The sequence below is a fragment of the Peromyscus eremicus genome, chromosome 9 (assembly GCF_949786415.1).
Source record: "Peromyscus eremicus chromosome 9, PerEre_H2_v1, whole genome shotgun sequence".
Classification (NCBI taxonomy): domain Eukaryota; kingdom Metazoa; phylum Chordata; class Mammalia; order Rodentia; family Cricetidae; genus Peromyscus; species Peromyscus eremicus.
Genome location: NC_081425.1, coordinates 66,534,288 through 66,551,912, shown reverse-complemented (window position 1 = coordinate 66,551,912; position 17,625 = coordinate 66,534,288). Strand labels below are relative to the sequence as shown.

At 55.1% G+C, this 17,625-nt stretch overlaps 2 protein-coding genes across 4 annotated transcripts; both read right to left on the bottom strand.

Annotated features, from left to right (window-relative positions):
- Positions 1 to 177: 177 nt before the first annotated feature.
- On the bottom strand, positions 178 to 10,019 carry Ipo4 (importin 4). The gene is made up of 30 exons (XM_059273609.1): positions 9,887 to 10,019; positions 9,720 to 9,806; positions 9,494 to 9,573; positions 9,367 to 9,408; positions 8,824 to 8,953; positions 8,556 to 8,735; positions 8,221 to 8,286; positions 8,033 to 8,134; positions 7,864 to 7,947; positions 7,591 to 7,755; positions 6,944 to 6,997; positions 6,683 to 6,792; positions 6,147 to 6,255; positions 5,839 to 5,968; positions 5,455 to 5,568; positions 5,247 to 5,360; positions 4,910 to 5,030; positions 4,649 to 4,760; positions 4,419 to 4,537; positions 3,896 to 3,973; positions 3,758 to 3,815; positions 3,564 to 3,669; positions 3,293 to 3,486; positions 3,085 to 3,135; positions 2,594 to 2,719; positions 2,275 to 2,483; positions 2,029 to 2,161; positions 1,838 to 1,942; positions 617 to 686; positions 178 to 521 (listed from the first exon to the last, which is right to left on the bottom strand). Exons 1-30 carry the CDS (start codon positions 9,953 to 9,955, stop codon positions 391 to 393), a joined length of 3,249 nt encoding a protein of 1,082 aa, XP_059129592.1. The 5' UTR covers positions 9,956 to 10,019; the 3' UTR covers positions 178 to 390.
- A 399-nt stretch (positions 10,020 to 10,418) lies between these two features.
- On the bottom strand, positions 10,419 to 17,239 carry Tm9sf1 (transmembrane 9 superfamily member 1). Of its 3 annotated transcripts, none has more exons than XM_059273606.1 (6): positions 17,115 to 17,239; positions 16,103 to 16,464; positions 14,459 to 15,080; positions 14,020 to 14,205; positions 12,092 to 12,365; positions 10,419 to 10,985 (listed from the first exon to the last, which is right to left on the bottom strand). In XM_059273606.1, exons 2-6 carry the CDS (start codon positions 16,445 to 16,447, stop codon positions 10,592 to 10,594), a joined length of 1,821 nt encoding a protein of 606 aa, XP_059129589.1. In that variant the 5' UTR covers positions 16,448 to 16,464; positions 17,115 to 17,239; the 3' UTR covers positions 10,419 to 10,591. The 3 variants fall into 3 exon arrangements, with proteins under 3 accessions (XP_059129589.1, XP_059129587.1, XP_059129588.1); XM_059273604.1 differs by lacking the exon at positions 17,115 to 17,239 and adding an exon at positions 16,639 to 16,863; XM_059273605.1 differs by lacking the exon at positions 17,115 to 17,239 and adding an exon at positions 16,698 to 16,863.
- Between the last annotated feature and the right edge of the window lie 386 nt (positions 17,240 to 17,625).

Genomic DNA, 17,625 nt, shown 5'->3' with positions numbered 1-17,625 from the left:
TGGGAAGGCCACAAGAGGGCAGTGAACCCCTGGAGCTGGAATTAAAGACAGTTTGGCGCCATCTAGTGTGGGTTCTAGGAACTCCAGTCCCGTCTTCTGCAGGAACAGTATGCCGCCTTCAGTGCTGAGACACGCCAGCCCCTTGCCTGTCTCCTTTCTGAACACACACCTCTAGCCTTCGCGCTCTCAGAGCTAGTGTCCAAGCAGGAAACAAGCTGCCTTTATTACAGTATGATGTCACAGCTCTGCTTGTATAGCTCCAGCCCCAGAGACACCCGGTAAGACAGCAAGCAGGATTGACTTCCATGATGATACAGTCTTTGGTGAGATGAGCTGGGCCTGGGCTGACTGGTAGTCTTGGGGCGCGAGGGCCCGGCGGGAGCCCGCAGTCTAAGTGAGGCCCAGCATGGCCTGGAGTTCCTCAGCTTTGTTAGCGGGCAGTGAGCCCAGGGCTGCGTGGAAACTGTCGGCGTGCTGTTTGGCCAGGAAGGTCAGGAGCAGCAGCAGCGCCGCCTTGGTGTCTGGGTAGAGTGTGGAGAGGGGGCCGATGAGGGTCGGGGTCCCGCCGCCCTCCGTCCCCATTTCCCCTTGCCCTTAGCTGTGCCTGTCACCTCACCTGGCGGGATCCTGTTGTCCGCCAGAATCAGGCTGCAGATGCGCAAGAGCTCGGGAGCCACGTCTAGAACCTGTGGAAAAGGGCTGGTCAACTCTGGCAGTGACAGCCTTGGCCCCAGGGCTTAGAGCAGGTGGGTGGAACCAAGGCGAGAAGAAGTTTGAGCTGCCACCCAACCCAACTGAGAACTCAAGAAGGAATAAGGAAACATGGTTAACAATCTCTTTTCGGAGGTAATAACATGTGTGACCAAAGATTAAAGTCAGACCCTCAAAACCAACAGAAATCCAGCATCCAAATACTCACCCCCCCACACAAAAAGATTTAAGACAAAAGGTGACACAAGAATACTGGAGCAAGCCAGGTGGTGGGGGCACACGCCTTTACCCCAGCACTCAGGAGGCAGAGCCAGGCGGATCTCTGTGAGTTCGAGGCCAGCCTGGGCTACAGAGCGATATCCAGAAAAGGCACAAAGCTACACAGAGAAACCCTGTCTCGAAAAAACCAAACCAAACAAACAAAAAGAATACTGGAGCATGTGTCCAAACGCAGGCAGTTGATATACGCAGAATCGTTTCGGAAGCAGATTCCAGTATATGGCAGGGTGGTGATTGATTTCCTAGCCCTGACCTAGGAAATCAGCCTAGGGAAGTTAGGACTGGCTTAGCCCAAGAGAAGTGGGAAAATGCTCCCCGAGAAGCCTGCCCCTACTCTCACATTCTCAGACTGCCTGCCAACTCTGGGGACAGACAGGAGAAAAGAAGCTGCCACAGAGCTCAGTTGGCAGAAGTGTTTACCTAGTGTGCATGAGGCCCTGGATCTGATCCCTAGAACTGCTAGAATTAAGTATAGTAGTGCAGCCTGGGATCCCTGCACTTGGGAGCTGGAGGACAGATGGGGAAGACTGAGGGCCCAAGGCCATCGTTAGCTATAACAAGCTGGGGCAGCCGAGGATACAGCAAAGGAAAAGGTGGCACACTCCTTTAATCCCAGCACTCAGGAGGCAGAGGCAGGCGGATCTCTGTGAGTTCAAGGCCAGCCTGGGCTACAAAGTGAGTTCCAGGAGAGCCAGAGCTACACACAGAGAAACCCTGTCTCGAAAAAACAAAAACAACAACAACAAAAAGCACCTGAAATCCGCCAGCATCAGTTCCCGGTGACAGTTCCTCTGCCCACCCTTAGACTGAGCCTAACACTCCTTGTAAAGCTCCAGCAGCAGGGTACCTGGTCAGGGTTGTTCTGGTGCAGGAAGTTGAAGAGGTGGCCTATAGTGATCCACTCCTCCATGTCTTCCTTCAGTGGCAGGGCATGTAGCAGGGTAGCCAGCACCTGAACACACAGACGTCTCAGGCCCACGTGTCCCGGTCCCTCCACCACCCTTGGCCTCCACCCCTGCCTCACGAGCCTTCCTTCACCTGGGGTTCTGCTTTCCTTGCTGGACTGGCCATCAGCAGCCGGGCAAGAGCCCCACAGATGTTATCACGGACTCGATCATGTCGCTCCCTCGCCAGGAGGGGCAAAAGGAGGCCCAGTACCTTAGGGAAGTGGCTGGCCCCCAGTTAAGGAACACACACATTGGCAGACGTCCCCCTGCAGTAGCACCTCATCGAATCCCTGGGCTCATGTCCAACCCCATCTCCCCTCCTGCAAGCATAGGATACTCCTGAGCAGGGCAGCCCCCATGTTCCGCAAGCACACCCAGCCCAAAGATGGCGTTGCTCCGCACCTCAGGGTCTGCTTCCCGGGCAGCGTTCAACAGCACAGGGAACAGCCGAGACACGAACTGGGCTGAGGCAGTGCCCAGACCCTGAATAGACTCTGCCAGTGTTCCCACCGCAAAGGACTTCTCTGCCACCGTACAGCTCTGTTTCTGTAGGGAGGTTGAAGGGGTACCAATTGGCATGGAGGTGAGGTGGGAAGGGTGCAGCCGCTGGGCGCGTGGCTGGACTAGGATGAGAGGCTGGAGGACAGAGCACTCACCGTCTTAGACAGCAATAACGGCAGGAAACTGGCAAAGAAAGGCGCGAAGGATTGTCCTCCCGCGGCGGCGGCCAGGGCCGGGATGGCCTCTCCAGCATGCTCTAGTAACATGGCGTCATACTCCGCCTGTGGAGCCAGGTGAGGGGCTGGAGCGCCAGGGCCCAGCTCTAGGACTGTGCATCTCCCAACCCCGCTCTGCCGCTGGCTGTAGGTGGTTCTTGGGGTGCCCTTGCTTCACGGACTCACCCGTTTGCAGGCTGGCTCTTTAGAGCCCGGGCCCCCCATTATCTCTCCCGGCACTGCCCAGTGCACACCACTCTCTTTTGAATACCTCACCACCTCACTGGGGTGAGGGCGCCCCGTTCCGGCCGGCAGTCACCGACTTTTCTTAGCCGCCCTGGCTCCCTCCTCCAGGCTAAGCTGAGGGCACTGTCTGCCGCTGGCCCTGCGGGAACTCCATGGTCTAGATGGCTTTCATCTGTAGTTCTCACCTGGTCGCCTTCTTCATCCTCCTCCTCCTCCTCAGTGTCCTGACAGGCTGTCTGTGGAAGACATAACGCAGCCGTCAGGGCACTCTCCCGCCGTCTCCTTCCCACGGTGGTGGTGAGGCGGGCAGAGCCGGACTTGAAGCCTCTGAAATCCACTCTTCTGGGGCCCGACACCTCGTGTGCCCGCCCGCAGCTTCTCTTCCCCGCTCACCTTCTTCTGCAGCACCGTCTTGAGCATCGTGCAGAGCTCACCGAGGCGTCCAGGAGGCTGCAGGGCGAGGTTCCCGCAGGTGCGCAGCACCCCTGTCAGGGCCTCCAGCACGGCCATCACCACGGGGCGCTCCCTCTCCACTTTCACTGCCTGCATGTAGGACGGTATCACCCGAGCCAAGGCGGACCGCAGAGCTAGAGACACAATTGGCCAGAGCCGTGGTCACGCCCGGCCAGGGCCCCGGGCGCCCAGCCTGCTGACGGCTCCTCACCGGCACTGCTGCCTTCTGAAGGGCTTCTCTGACAGGCCTTCTGGAGCGCACAGCAGAACTGTCCCAGAGCTTCGTGAGCCGCTTTCCGCACATTCAGATGGGGACACTGGAACAAAAAGGGCCGGTGTGCGGCTGGCACGTGCGAGGCCAAGACGACCCTCGCTGGAGGTCAAGGATTCCACTCACTGACTCACCTCCAACAGTTTGAACACCTCATCAAATATGTTATCCATGTATGGAAGGAAGGCCACACTGTGGAAAGACACACGGAGTGGGAAAGGGGCCTGGGGACGGTCCCCAGGTCCCCAGCAGCGCGGCAGGCTGGTGCTCACCTGGTGTTCACGGAGATCTCCCCCAGGGCTGTGCAGGTATCTTCTTTCTCGTCGAAGAAGGCGTTCTCCACGCTGTACCTGGGGGAAGGCAGGGAACAGTGCCGTGAGGGCAGGAGCAGATCCGGCTCTGTGGCCACGTCCAGAAGCCAAGTCGACATTCTTGTACATTTTGTACTTTTGGGTGTTTCAAGACAGGGTTTCTCTGTGTATCCCTGGCTCTTCTCGAGCAGGCTGGCCTCAAACTCAGAGATCCGCCTACCTCTGCCTCCCAAGTGCTGGGATTAAAGGCGTGCACCACCACTGCCCAGTTCAAAGTCTATATACTCTTTTTTTGGGGGGGCGGGGGAGTTTCGAGACTGGGTTTCTCTGTGTAGTTTTGGAGCCTGTCCTGGATCTCGCTCGGTAGCCCAGGCTGGCCTCGAACTCACAGAGATCCGCCTGGCTCTACCTCCCGAGTGCTGGGATTAAAGGCATGCGCAACCTGCTTCAAAGTCTATACTCTTAAGTAGAAGAGCACCCCTACCCTGAGATCTCAGAGTCGTCCTCCACCTCCTCCTCCTCCATATCCTCCTCCATGAGGTCTTCTTCCTCTTCGCTCTCATCATCAAACAGAAGGAAGGAGCTGATTCCATCATACTGAGGCTAGATGAAGAAAGCAGAGCAGGGACTCTGGCTCGGGTGGGACCGGGAGACCAATCCCACCACAGGGCTAGTCTGGTCTAACCGGCCCAGTAACACCCAGCCTCTGCTCACCACAATGCCCTCGGTGGACCGCAGTGACAGCAGCATGAGCGTGGTAATTTGCGGCAGGTAGGGTCCCAGGCCCTCTCCCATTAACCCCGATAAGGCTGCAAACAGGCTGTACCTGATGACGGGAGAGAGACTCTGTATGGTGCTGCCTGTTACAGACAGGCAACACGGGAGAGCCCAGGAAACCTGGCTGTGGTCCAGAATCAAAGGATCGGTATCGGTGGGTGGGCGGGAGAGGCGGGGGCACCGGGAAGGGTCACTCACGTGCAGCGCCGTAAGTCGGGATCATCTATGTGGCTGCATAACCCCAGCCCCAGCTGACAACACTCTTCAGCCAGGGGCCTCATGGACTCTCCCAGCGCTCGGGCCAGCACTCCCAGGGTCTCTGTGGGGGCAAGAGCTCAGCCAGCACTGAGATGTGCAGACCGACTGGAGAGCCAAGGGCGGTAGGTGGAGGCACCCTGCTCTCTCAGGTACAACACAAAGACAGCTCTTCATTAAAGGAAGACACCCATCTGCCCTGGGAGAGGTCCCTGGAAACAACAGGTGAACGCTGGCCTTTCCTGGGTGCAGACAGCCCTGCCTGAAAGCCTCTCCTTACCCAGGCTCTGGATCTGCACGAGCTGTTGGTCCTCATGGCCGGTCAACAGGAAGCCCCGGAGAAGCTCCATGATAGTAGGGAAGTAGGGCAGCAGGGAGTCTTGGGCCGCTGTGGCTACAGGACAGGACAGAACGGGTGACAAGGAGTGGGGACACAGACTTTCTGGGTGAACCCGCACCACACTTCACCTCCTTGGCCCTTTGCTCACCAATGGCCCCTATGGCGCTCACAGCTAGCTCCTTGGTCCGGGCTTTGCTGGGGGTCCTCAGGGGCTGCAGCATACACTCCATAAGCTCGGGAAGATAGGGCTGCACTTTGGGCCCTGTGGGAAAGTTTCTTCTTTACCAACCAACCCAGGCCTCTGACCTTTTGCAAAACCCACTTCCTTCAGCCTGTCCCTGCGACCCTCCCACGCCCCCTTCCCACCCCGCGGCCCCCTTCAGCCTGTCCCTGCGACCCTCCCACGCCCCCTTCCCACCCCACGGCCCCCTTCAGCCTGTCCCTGCAACCCTCCCACGCTCCCTCCCCACCCCGCAGCCCCCTTCAGCCAATGCGTATCTCTCCTCCCTGTACTCTCCACTCCCATCACTACCCAGGTTTTCCACGAAGTTCTCCAGGGCGTAGCAGGCCTTGGCCAGGTGCTGTGTGTTCCCGGTGGGCACGGACTTCAGGTAGGCCAGTAGTAGGGGCATGACCTCCTCTGAATAGCTGCTGATGTGGGGCTGGGGAAGAAACCAGCGGGACCCGGTCAGGCTCCCCCGCGGAGCACACACCCCTGAGTGCCAACAGTGGCAAGAAGAACGTTTCAAGAGATGACGTTTAAGGGACACGGGTCCCTAGCCTTGGGGGGTGGGGCGTTCCCTCCTGCGGGGGCAGCCGTCTGCATTTAGCTTTGCTCACCTGTAAGTTCTCTGAAAACTGGCCCAGGGCGAACAATGCAGCATTTCGGACCACCTGGGAGGGGTCGCCCAGGCCCTTGCACACGATCTGCAGCAGGGGGCACAGCAGTCTGAAGCGGGCAGAGGAGAAGAGCCAAGTCTGAGGGGCAGGACACAGGAAGCCTGGTCCCTGCCCTCCTCCCCACTCCTCCGGAGAAGGATCAGGACTCTCCAGAGCCAGACGGTAAAAACCATCCTTTATCTCTGTAATGGGAAAAGCCTTTTCTCTTCCAGGGCACTCCTGAAAGGCAGCAAATGTCATGACTAGCTAATAGTATTAACAATTAAGCTGGGCAGTGGTGGCACACGCCTTTAATCCCAGCACGTGGGAGGCAGAGGCAGGCGGATCTCTGAGTTCCAGGCCAGCCAAGGCTATACAGTGAGACCCTGTCTCAAGCAAACAAACAAAATATAAAACCAACAAAGCGGAAACAGGGTTACTAGGGCTGCCACAGGATGTGACCCGCCTCATCCGGGGACAGGAACTGAATGAAATACCTTTGCCTGATGTGGTCACCAGCACCATCAGACAGGACAGCCAACACGAGGAACCCTGCTTTCCGCTGGTACGGGAACTCACTCCGCAGGGCTTCTTCCAGCATGGGCATCTAGGGAGTACACGGCATGTTTCTGAAAGCCTAGCCAGAGTCTGCCTACTACTTTCCCAACAGGCCCATCACACCTATCTGTACCCAGTTACCCCTGGCTTTAGGGGACCATACCTACCCAGGACAGTGAGAACAGGAGAGTCACACTTACCACAAGGGGACAGAGCTTCTCAGGGGGAAGGTGTAGTGCCAGCATGTCCACGACCTGCAAAAGTTCAGGGAGACTGTAACTCCATCTCTAACCTCTGATAGTCACTTAACCCCTGTCCCATAAACCTGTGGTGACCGGTTCTATGCGGGAGACAGGATGGCTCGGACTGGCCTGAAGCTCACCATCCTGCTGCCTCAGCCTCCCAAGTGCTGGGAGCCGAGGTCATAGGTACACCCACACCTCACCTGGCTGAGATGGTTGATTTTAATTACGAGCTTCAATGTACCGAGAAATGCTTAGGAGATTGTGATGGTGTTTTCAGAGCAAATTAGATCAGGAAGGCCTTGACCTAATGATCAGTTAATTACTTGATGGAGAAATAATCTAATGCCATCACCAGGAGGAGCAAAAGGTAGGAGGTAGGGCTTAGCTGGGGTCCTTACAGGATCTTTCGAGCCCTGGCTCCTTCTTGTATTTCCCGTCTCCGCTTCCCGTCGATAACGTAGACTGTTCTGCTTTGCTTCCTGGTGGCCATGACTTGAACCACGGTTTGGCCATTCCTTTCCCACCACAGTAAACAGAAACCCTTCCTCCCTTGAGTTGTTTCTCTGAGGTGTGGTCCCAGTGGCCAAGAGACTAACGTATACCTGTACAGCAAAGTGCTTGGGGGTCTCCCCCATCAGCCCGATCTCCAACTCATCATCATCAGAATCTTGGTCTTCAGGATCCAACTGGCCTATGGGTGGCTCAGCAGCCATAATTGGGAAAAGGGCTTGTAGCAAGGGAGGCAGGAGGCGGTTCTTCAGTAAGGCCTAAGAGGGGAGGAGACTGCTGTTGGGCCGGGGCCAGAACAGCACCCCAAGAGTATGACTAAGAGTGGAGATGCTGGGATGGGGTACCATACCCCAGAGGGTACTTACCTTACTTTTGACTTTGACCAAGAAAGTGAGGCAGCAGAGGACGCGTACACGAATTGTATCGCCAAGGGCCACGTTTTTAGCCACCTACACAGACACTAACAAAAATCAGGAACGAGCAAGGAAACTCCAGCCAAGCCAGGATCAGGGGCGGCACCCTCGGCAGGCTCACCTCCAGGCAGAATGTGAGGACCTCAGAGAGGTGGGGAGTGATGATGGGCAACTCTAACTCCAGCAGTTCATCCAGGGCCTCGAGGGCCTCACAGGCCTTTACCTGATAGATAGGTAAGCCATAGGGTACCAGACTGGATGGGCCTCCGTTTTCCTCCCAAAAAGGAGATCCCTCCCATCTGTCCTCACCTCATCTATGGGGATCAGAGTCCTCACTGCCGTAACGAGTCTGGGCACCAACATCCGTGCGAGAGGCTGGAGGACACAGGATGGGCTGAATCACAGACAGCACATGCAGCCTAACCCCAGACCCCAGACATTAGCAGCTCCCTCATGGCAATGCAGTCTAAGAAGAGGATCCCAGGCACACCAGTCGGGCCCGGCCCCCCTCGGTATCCCCTCAACTGTTAGGAAGAATGGAAGGCAGAGTGAAAATCTAAAGCATCTCGGGCCAGAACTTCCAAACGTAAGGACACAAAGAGCTGGCAGAGACGGAGGTTAAGGTGTGACGGCCAGGGTCTTACCACATCATCGGTCCTGAGGTAGGGGGCCAAGGCGGTCAGAGTGCGCAGGGAGTAGAAGAGCACTCTAGGGGCGCCTGTCTCACCCAGAGTGTCAGCCAGAAGCTGCAGAAGCCCCCGCTGGTGAGGGTAGAACGCCTCGGGTTGGGTGGACACCACCACACTCAGCAGCAAGAGTCCCACCTGTCCAGGAGTAGGAGGTGAGAGGAGAAGGCTTCCGCGGTCTGTCCAGCCTCTGAGTCCCCCCCTGCTGCCCACGGTGTACCCGTACCTCTTTCTCGGGGCTGTTGGTACTGTGAGTACTTTGCTGAAGCAGGTGCATGAACTGAGGCCAGGCTTCCAGGCCTTCCTTTCGAAAAATGGTGGCTGAGAGCTGTGCCAAGCTGACACTGACATAATGCCTACAGAGCAGAGACGGAGCCATAATCCTCACGACCCTCCCCTGCAGGCAATGCCCCGGGCTCAAGGAGTGCCCAGAAGAGAAGCATCCTCCTTCGAGCACAGTGTCTTCCCTAAGACAGACCCCAGAAGCCAACAGCTTGTGGGGGAGAAAGGAGGGGAACATTGAGATCTGTGCAGCCCCTCTGGACAGGCTGGATTCCAGTCTCATTTTCCGGTTTTGGGTTTGGCAGATCATTTTCACCCATTCTCAAAAACTTTGGTTTTCACAGGCTCCACCTTCTAGGACTGAATGAAATCTCTAAGTCCCAGGCTGGGGTTAAAAAAGAAGGCCGCGGCCCTGAGAGGACCTCAGCCCCAAATCAGTTAGGACACACACACACACACCCCGCAGGAGAGGGCGCTAAGCACTTACTCGGTCTCTCTCTGCAAGGCTGTCAGGACCAGGGTCTTGATGCTGGAAGACAGGGGGCGAACGCTCGGTACCCGGCCTGTCAAAGAATCGACTAGGCCTGGCCCCTCCCATCCCAGACCTAGCCCACCTCTCACGCTGCTCAGGGGCCAAGCGTCGCCAGCGGCTGCTCAGTCTTCTGCGGGTCAGGACGGCTGCAAACTGGCGGATCTGGGGCGAGGAGAGGTAAGCCAAGTCAGAATGGCAGACGGCAGGAAGACGAACAGACCGCAGGGGGCGGAGGCTGGGGCGGAACCGGAGAGGGGGGCACATGGAGGAATGTCAGAATTTCGGGCGAGGAGGAGCAGGTAACTCGCCTGAGGGTCGGCCGCGGAAGCCAACAGGTCGCAGAGAGCAGGCAAGGCAGCAGGGTCCCGAAGGGCGGTCTGGAGCTGCTCCGTGGCCTGGGGGGAGGCTGGGGGTCAAGACCGGGCTTTCCCCCCAGCCTCCCCTTCCCCCACGGCCCGGCCCGGCTTGCCCATACCCGGCGGATGCGCTCGGTGTCCGGCAGCAGCAGCTCCTTTAGGATCTGCTCCAGATCCGCAGGCTCCATGGCAGCAGCTGAGCCGCCGCTACAGGGCCGGGTGGGGAGGGGGGGGGGGGAGGAACGGCACGTGGAGACTCGGACACCAACTTCCGGCGGAAAGGGCGTTATCCTGCGTCTCTCCTGTCGCCTGGGTCATTCAGCTTGTTTCCCTTAAAAAATTCCTGCTGGAGGCTGGCGTCAGTCTGGGCTTCCATCAGGCTGAGCACCGGCTAAACCACAGAAACAGAGCCCCGGTGACGTGGGTTCCCCGCGCCGACAGTTCCCAAGGGTCCAGAGTTTGGGCGGCAGCAGCGGACTCGGTTTTCAAAGGAACTGGGCATCGACAACAGGCCTCGGGGACTCTGTAACTAGACCAAAACCTCCAACTACAGGATCCGTTTTCTTAATAAATTTTATTTTCATTTGTAAAAAGAAAAAAAAAAAATCAGGACCAAAACGTAAGGCAACTTAAAAAGTTCAAATATATATATTCCTTATATCATAGAGATTTTTAATTTCCAGGTCCTCTCTAAAGAAGGGAGGCCCAAGGGAGCAAAGGGGTTAGGAAGACGACAATGCCATCACACAATTCAGTCAGAAGCTATCAAGTGGAATCAATAGGGCATGATGAAAGCAGACAGCAACAGTTCCGTCCCTCAGAACTCAGTCCATCTTGAGGTTCACATAGATATAACGGATGAACTTTAAGGAAGAAAAAAAGGAGATGGTGCCCAGCATGAGGAAGAAGACGTAACCAGTCAGTAAGGAGTAGCCAAAGAACTCGACTGTCTGTACTGCCCCTGACATGTTGGAGCGCCGCGCGTAGTAGAAGACGGAGTAGAGGAAGATGAACAGTCCCGTGGAGCCGACGCTTAGCACGGACCGCCACCACCAGCGGTAATCTTCCCCCGACAACTGGAAGTAGGTGAGTGCGATGGAGATGCAAGCCCCCACGCTCAGCAGGATGGCGAAGACGAAGAAGAGGATGCCGTACAAAGTGTACTGCTCTCGGCCCCAGACTGTGGCAAAGATGTAGTACAGCTCCACAGAGATGGCACTGTGGACGGAAGAGACGGGACACAGCGATAAAGGCGCTAGAGCGCTGTGCCGGACTCACCCACACCCTCCCCAGTGCAGTCACGGAGGAAAAGGAAGCCACCTGGGGACTCTTTTGCCTGATTAGTTGCTCTTATTTCATGAACATCTTCCCTGACAGGCATATGACTACACTACTACTATTTGGGAGGCTGAGGCAGGAGGATTGCCAAGTTCAAAGCCAATCTGGCTACAGAGCAAGTTCAAGGCCAGCCTGGAAAACTTAGACTGTCTCAAAATGAAAGATAACAAAAAGGGTTGTGTGGGGCTGGAGAGACGGCTCAGTGGTTAAGAGCACAGGCTGCTCTTCCAAAGGACCTGGGTTCAACACCCAGCACCCACATGGCAGTTCACAACTGTCTTTAACTCCAGTTCCAGGTGACCTGACATCCTCATACAGACATATATGCAGGCAAAACCCTAATGTACATTAAATAAATAAATAAATCTTTAAAAAATAAATAAATCTTTAAAAAGGGCGGGGGGGGGGCCGCTGGGATATCACTCAGTGGTAGAGTACTTGCCAAATAATGCACGAGGCCCCAAGAGAAAGGAACAAAAGCAGATACTGTACTCTCTTTTTTTCTGCTGTATTGTTGAAAATGTACACAGCAAACTGAACGAGTAAACAAATAGGCCTTAGGCTCTGTAAACACTAAAGAGAAACCAGGTCCCACAGACATTGATACAGGGCTTAAAGCCCGTTTTATTACTCTTTCTGTTGTCTGAGTAGGAGAGAGCTTCACAAGAGAAACCCTCACATCTGAACTGCTGAAGCTCTCCTGTTTAGCAACAGGAGGCTAATCGAATGAGCTCTCTGAACTGGGGATTGTTACTGGGTTATGGTTTTGAGGAAGTGATGGAGGGGAACGCTGAATCAAAAACCCACAATGGCGTGGTAACACTTCTATAATCCAAGCACCCAAGGCAGGAGAACTGTACGTTTTAAGCCAGCCTCATAAGACCATCTCAAAAAAACAAACAAACAAAACAAAAACCCTCTAATGTCCAAAACCAAACCAAACTAAAACCCCCAGGAGTAACGGCCATGGTACGAAGTGAGGATACCTGAAAGGCAAGAAGCCACCCACAGTCATGTGGATGACAGTAGACTTGTACCAGGGCTGGGGTGGGATCTCCCGGGCGATATTCTTGGTGCGACAAGGTGCATCAAAGGGACTAGCGTTGTTCTTCCCGAAGATGCCTCCAATGACAGTGAGAGGGAAGCCTACCAGCAGCCAGACCGTCAGAAGCAGCAGGATGGTGGTGGCTGGCAGAGCCTGTGTCGAACCGTTGGCCCAGTGCACTGAGTTCACCACACTCCACGTCAGGAAGAAGGGTACTGCAGGAGGGAGGGTCAGCAGTAGGAGCAACATCCCCGTGACACCCCACTCTGACTGGACCTAAGGGGAAAGGGGTGAAGTAGCCTGCCACTTACAGGGCCCAACTATGCTCCCAGATGTCCAGAGTTGACTGAATTCACCTTGACCCTTTTATAGCTTATTGTTCTCTGTTCTTTATTTTTTTGAACACCTTCTGCCCCACACCCAATGCCGTCAAGAATCAAGACAGTTGCTTCATCGTGGTCCGAGAGTGATGAAAATCTACCTGCCTTCAGGAACCTGTCTTGCCATGGCCTTGATAATTCCTAGCATGAAACACTCATTTGGGTTAAGGATCTGTTCTCTGAAAGCCATGCTTCAAATATAAATGTAGTGGGGTATAAATCAAATACACCACACTGGAAATAACAAGGTTCAGAATGTAGACTGCTACTGTCTTTGAAAATGCAATCTAGCAGGGCGGCGGTGGCACACGCCTTTAATCCCAGCACTCCAAAGGCAGAGGTCAGCCTGGTCTACAAAGTGAGTTCCAGGACAGTCAGGGCCATTACACTGAGAAACCCCATCTCGATGGGGGTGGGGGAGGGGGAGGCAATCTAGTTTGAAGGCTAGAATGAACCTACCTCCAAAATAAAAAGAATATCAAAAATAAATTCAAGGATGCTCTTTAAGGAGGTTGAGGAAATGGTTCAGTCGGTAAAGCTCTTTCCCCAAAAGCATGAGGATCCAAGTTGGATCCTCAGCATCCACATTTAAAACAAACAACAAAAACAAGTCAGATGTGGCTAGAGCTCATGATCCCAGTCAAGGAAGGCAAAACAGGAGGATCCCTAGGACTCCACGGCCTTTCCACTCTAGCTAATTCAGTGAGCTCCGGCTTTAGTGACAGACCCTGGCTCAAAAACCAAGGTGAGCTCCTGAGGAAGACACCTGACATTGACCGCTGCCTTCCCCATGCGCACAGTTCACAGCACCCACACAAGTGTGCACACACCACATTCTTTAAGCAAGGCGTCTGCGGAACGGAAGGCTCAGTTGGAGAAGTGCTTTGCATGAAAGCCGAGGTTCAGTCCCCAGGTCCCACATGGAAAAAGCTAGGCATAGTGGTCATGCTGTTTTTGGTTTTGTGTTGTGTTGTTGTTGTTGTTTTAGATAGAGTCTATTCAGTCCTGACTGTTCTGGAACTCATTTTGTAGACCAGGCTGGCCTTGAACTCACAGAGATCCGCCTGCCTCTGCCTCCTGAGTGCTGGGATTAAAGGTGCGTGCCACCACCACCCGGCAAGAGATAGATTATTTTTGACGGATTTTTCTTATGAAACACCCACCCGGTTCAGGGACTGGAGAGAAGGCTCGGTGGTTAATAGCACTTGCTGTTCTTACAGAGGACTTGGGTTCGGTTCCCAGCACCCACACGGTAGCTCACAACCATTTGCAACTCCAGTTCCAGGGGGTCAGGTATCTTCTTATGGCCTCCATAGGCACCGTGTGCATGTGCTGCACATGCATACATTCAGGCAAAACATACACATAAACATAAATATTTTTAAAAATCCTCCCTCTATTCCCCACATTGTGACTCTATCCCGGGACCCATGATGTGCTCTTAGTCCCTAAATCTAGGCAGACCCACCACAAAAGGGGACGTTCTCACCAGAGAAGAGACTGGTGGTGAGAATGATGTTCCACACCCAACGCTCGCCTCCAATCTGCCGGTAGAAGTGGCTGGACACATAGCCAGAGATGCAGCAGGTCAGAGCATACAACAAGATGGCGGCCGAGTTAATGGCTCCATGACGGTGCACATTGAACATGCCCAGCAGCGCCATGACAATAATGCCTACAGGGTAGTAGTGGAAAGCTCGTTAGGTCTCACCTACACCTCAGCGTCAGAGAAATCATCCCCCTTAACCCAGATCAAGGGTCTCATGCAATAACCTTTCCCTGGTTCTATGGTCAGAAGAACCCACACACAACCTCACTAGAGCTACCGATTCCTTACGCTTTTCTCTCACCTTGCATAGAAGAGGAGGCCCACTGAACCTTTATAATAACCTATCTATTACCCTCGGAGAGCAATCATATCGCCTCACCAGTGCCAAGGGCCAGGAACTGGGCGCCCACACCAAGCACGGCACAGAGCAGACCACGGTATGGAGGGAAGCGGAAGACGTCTGTATGGATAATTTTCCAGCCATTGTCACCCTGGTCAAAGTCATCGCTAGAACCTCCAGAGCTGGTCTCTTCATCGAGGTTGTACCGAGCCAGGTCATTCCGAAGCACACGCATGAGAATCACAGCCACAAAACCCACCAGTAAAAACACAAGCACCATGGAGTTGATGATGGACAGCCAGTGGATTTCCAGGGTTCGAGGAAAGAAGCCACCGTCATCGCCACGGCGCCTGTCACTCCGACGCTCCACTGACGTCTCAGACCAGCGCACACTGTAAGTGTGAGTAAGGCCTAGGAATTCATCAGCTCGTAACCCATCCAAGCTGTGAGGCTTGACATCCCGAACTGAAACATTGGCAAATATAATTCGATCTCCGTGGAATTCTAGGTGGAAGTCCAAATGTGTCCAGAGGCCTATCTTGTGGCTATGTGGCAGGAAGCCACTCTCTTCCATGTAGCCCACAAAACCACGGATTGGCAAGTCATCTACCACAAATTCAAAGTAATACAATTCCTCAATAGCCTGGCGCAGCTGCTCCACCTACAGAGAATAAGCCAGGGGTCAGTACACAAAGCCTCTCAGAGTTAACTCGGTGTTTCTCAAACTTGGCAGTACTCATATTTTGGGCTGGATGATTCTGTGTTGTAGGGAGATGCTGATCTGTGCATTGCAAAATTCAGCATCCTCGATCTCTACTCACTACACACCATTTTTGATTGTGACAATCAAAAATGTCTCCAAAGCTAGCCATCACATAGAAAGAACATCCTTATTATCCCAGCACTTATAAGGTTCATCTTGGGTTTGAGGCCAGCCTGGGCTACATAGTGAGATCTTATTTCAACAAACAAAACCAAAACAAAAGAACAAACGCCCCAAATCAAACAAACAAAATGTCTCTATGCATTGCCAAAGTCCCTAAGGGAACAAAACTGACTCCCATTGAGACTCATTGATTGATTCTGGTATACCGGTCCCCAAAAAGAGCAAGTATGACTTTGATGGGATAAAGTCCCAGAAAAATAAGTGGGGCAAAGTGTAAAGAAAGACTGGAATCGCCGGGCAGTGGTGGCGCACGCCTTTAATCCCAGCACTCGGGAGGCAGAGTCAGGCGGATCTCTGTGAGTTCGAGGCCAGCCTGGGCTACCAAGTGAGTTCCAGGAAAGGCGCAAAGCTACACAGAGAAACCCTGCCTCGAAAAACCAAAAAAGACTGGAATCAATTAAGAAGTGCCAGAACTTGCGAAAGAAAAAAAGTTAGAAAGTAAAGGAGCTGAGAAAGAGTCAAGGTATGTATGAAAGGAAAGAGAATTACACAGGAGTCTTAAGTAGGACCTGTTACTGACAGAGAAGTTTGGAGTGAGGAGCCCTGGACTCTAATATCAGTTCTGCATCTCAGTATCCATGTAATCTTGAAAAGTCCGTTCTGAACATCTAAGCACTGGGTTGTGGTTAGAGTCCAAACAGATAGTTTCCATAAAGGTACCATAAATGCAAGGCACTGCTAGTCTCTGGCAAGGAGGGGGGTGGGGACCTAAGTGATAACTAATGTGGAGAGCTGACCTGTGCAGAACTGAGCTGCATGTGACACAGAATTCTCTTCTCCGCATTCTCCCGAAAGCGGATCTCGTACAAAGATTCGGCCATTCGGTCCCCATCCAGTACTTCACCCAAACTAAGACTTTTGTGGCGGATCTTCTCAGGACAGCAGACTGGAAGCTGATAGTAGTGGTAAGTTTCCTGGGGGTTGTGGTAGGGTCCCACTTTGTTGACATATAGAATGACAGGGTCGCCGGGCTTGTAGTGTGTCACACCTTCCACCCCTGGCCCATGGCCTGTGCCCAGCAACAGTATCAGGACTGGCAAACACTGGCAGCTCCAACTTCGAGGGTGCCCTAGGACTGTCATCGTTAAGGCAGCAGGACCTGTTGGGGGAATCCCGTGGTTACAGAAACTAGGTGTCAAATCGTGACGCCCCGGGTCTGGTCTCTCCAGCGCCCATTGGCTCCACCTCCTCCCATTGGCCTCCCGATCCCCGCACCACAAGACTTCTATCCCAAAGACGGGGCTCTGCGTGCGCGCTCGATAGTCCTCCCAACCTGGGGTTCACGCCTCTCGCAGGCCTCCCCCACCCGGGACCTCTGCTGCGCGAGCCAACCCGTTTCTATGGCAACGCCCGGCGGGCTCGCTGCTCCCGCAGAGGCACCCGCCGCAGCTTCGGGACCCTCACTGCAAGGGACCGGCTGGCCAAAGAGGCGCCAGCGGCCTCGCAGGCCCCCGTAGCTGCCCTTGGGCTTCTGCCCGGGTTCCCAGAGAGCGGCGCCGGAGCAGTAGGCTCGGCGAGGACCTGGCGGCGGACCTCCTCGGGGTTGTCCGCCTCGGCGCCTGATCGCCGCGGCTGCGGCCGCGCCGCCGCCGTCCGCTCCTGGCTCGCTCGGAGGCTCCCCAGACAGCTCCGGCTCGCCAGCGGTCGGGCCCCCGCTAGCGACTCCGCCAAGCTCCGTCCCCGAGCCCGCGGGCGATGCAAGTGTTCTTCCCGGCGAGCAGCACCGCAGCCCGGACACGTCAGTCTTACCACTTCCGCCTTCGCCGGCGGGGACCTCAGCTCCGGGAAGGCTCCTTCTCCGGAGAACTCAGGGATGCCCGTGCGCCGGCTGCGGGCGGCTTCCCACGCAGGCTTGCGCGTCCCCGGGCTGCCCGGAAAGAGACGGCCGGGGAGTGGGAGCGCCGGCGGACGGGCGGGCGGGCGGCCGAAGGCGGGACCGGTCCCCGGCTGCTGAGGCTGGCCCTGGTGCGGAGAGTTGCCCCTACCTGGGCGGGGCGAGGGTTTATGCCGTGTTCCCGTGCCAGGGTCCTGTGGCCTCCAGCACCTGCTCAAGGTGTCCTTCCGAGGAGGCTTTCGGACATCACAGACCCGGTCACTGTCCTCGACGGGTCTGCGGGAGCTGGGTGAGGGGCACCTGCAGTTTGCCGCTTCACCCCGCATATTGGGTGGACTGACAGGGCTGGTTTGTTTTTGTTTTTTTGAGACCGGGTTTTTCTGTGTAGCCCTGGCTGCCCAGGAACTCGCTCTGCTGGCCTCGAAC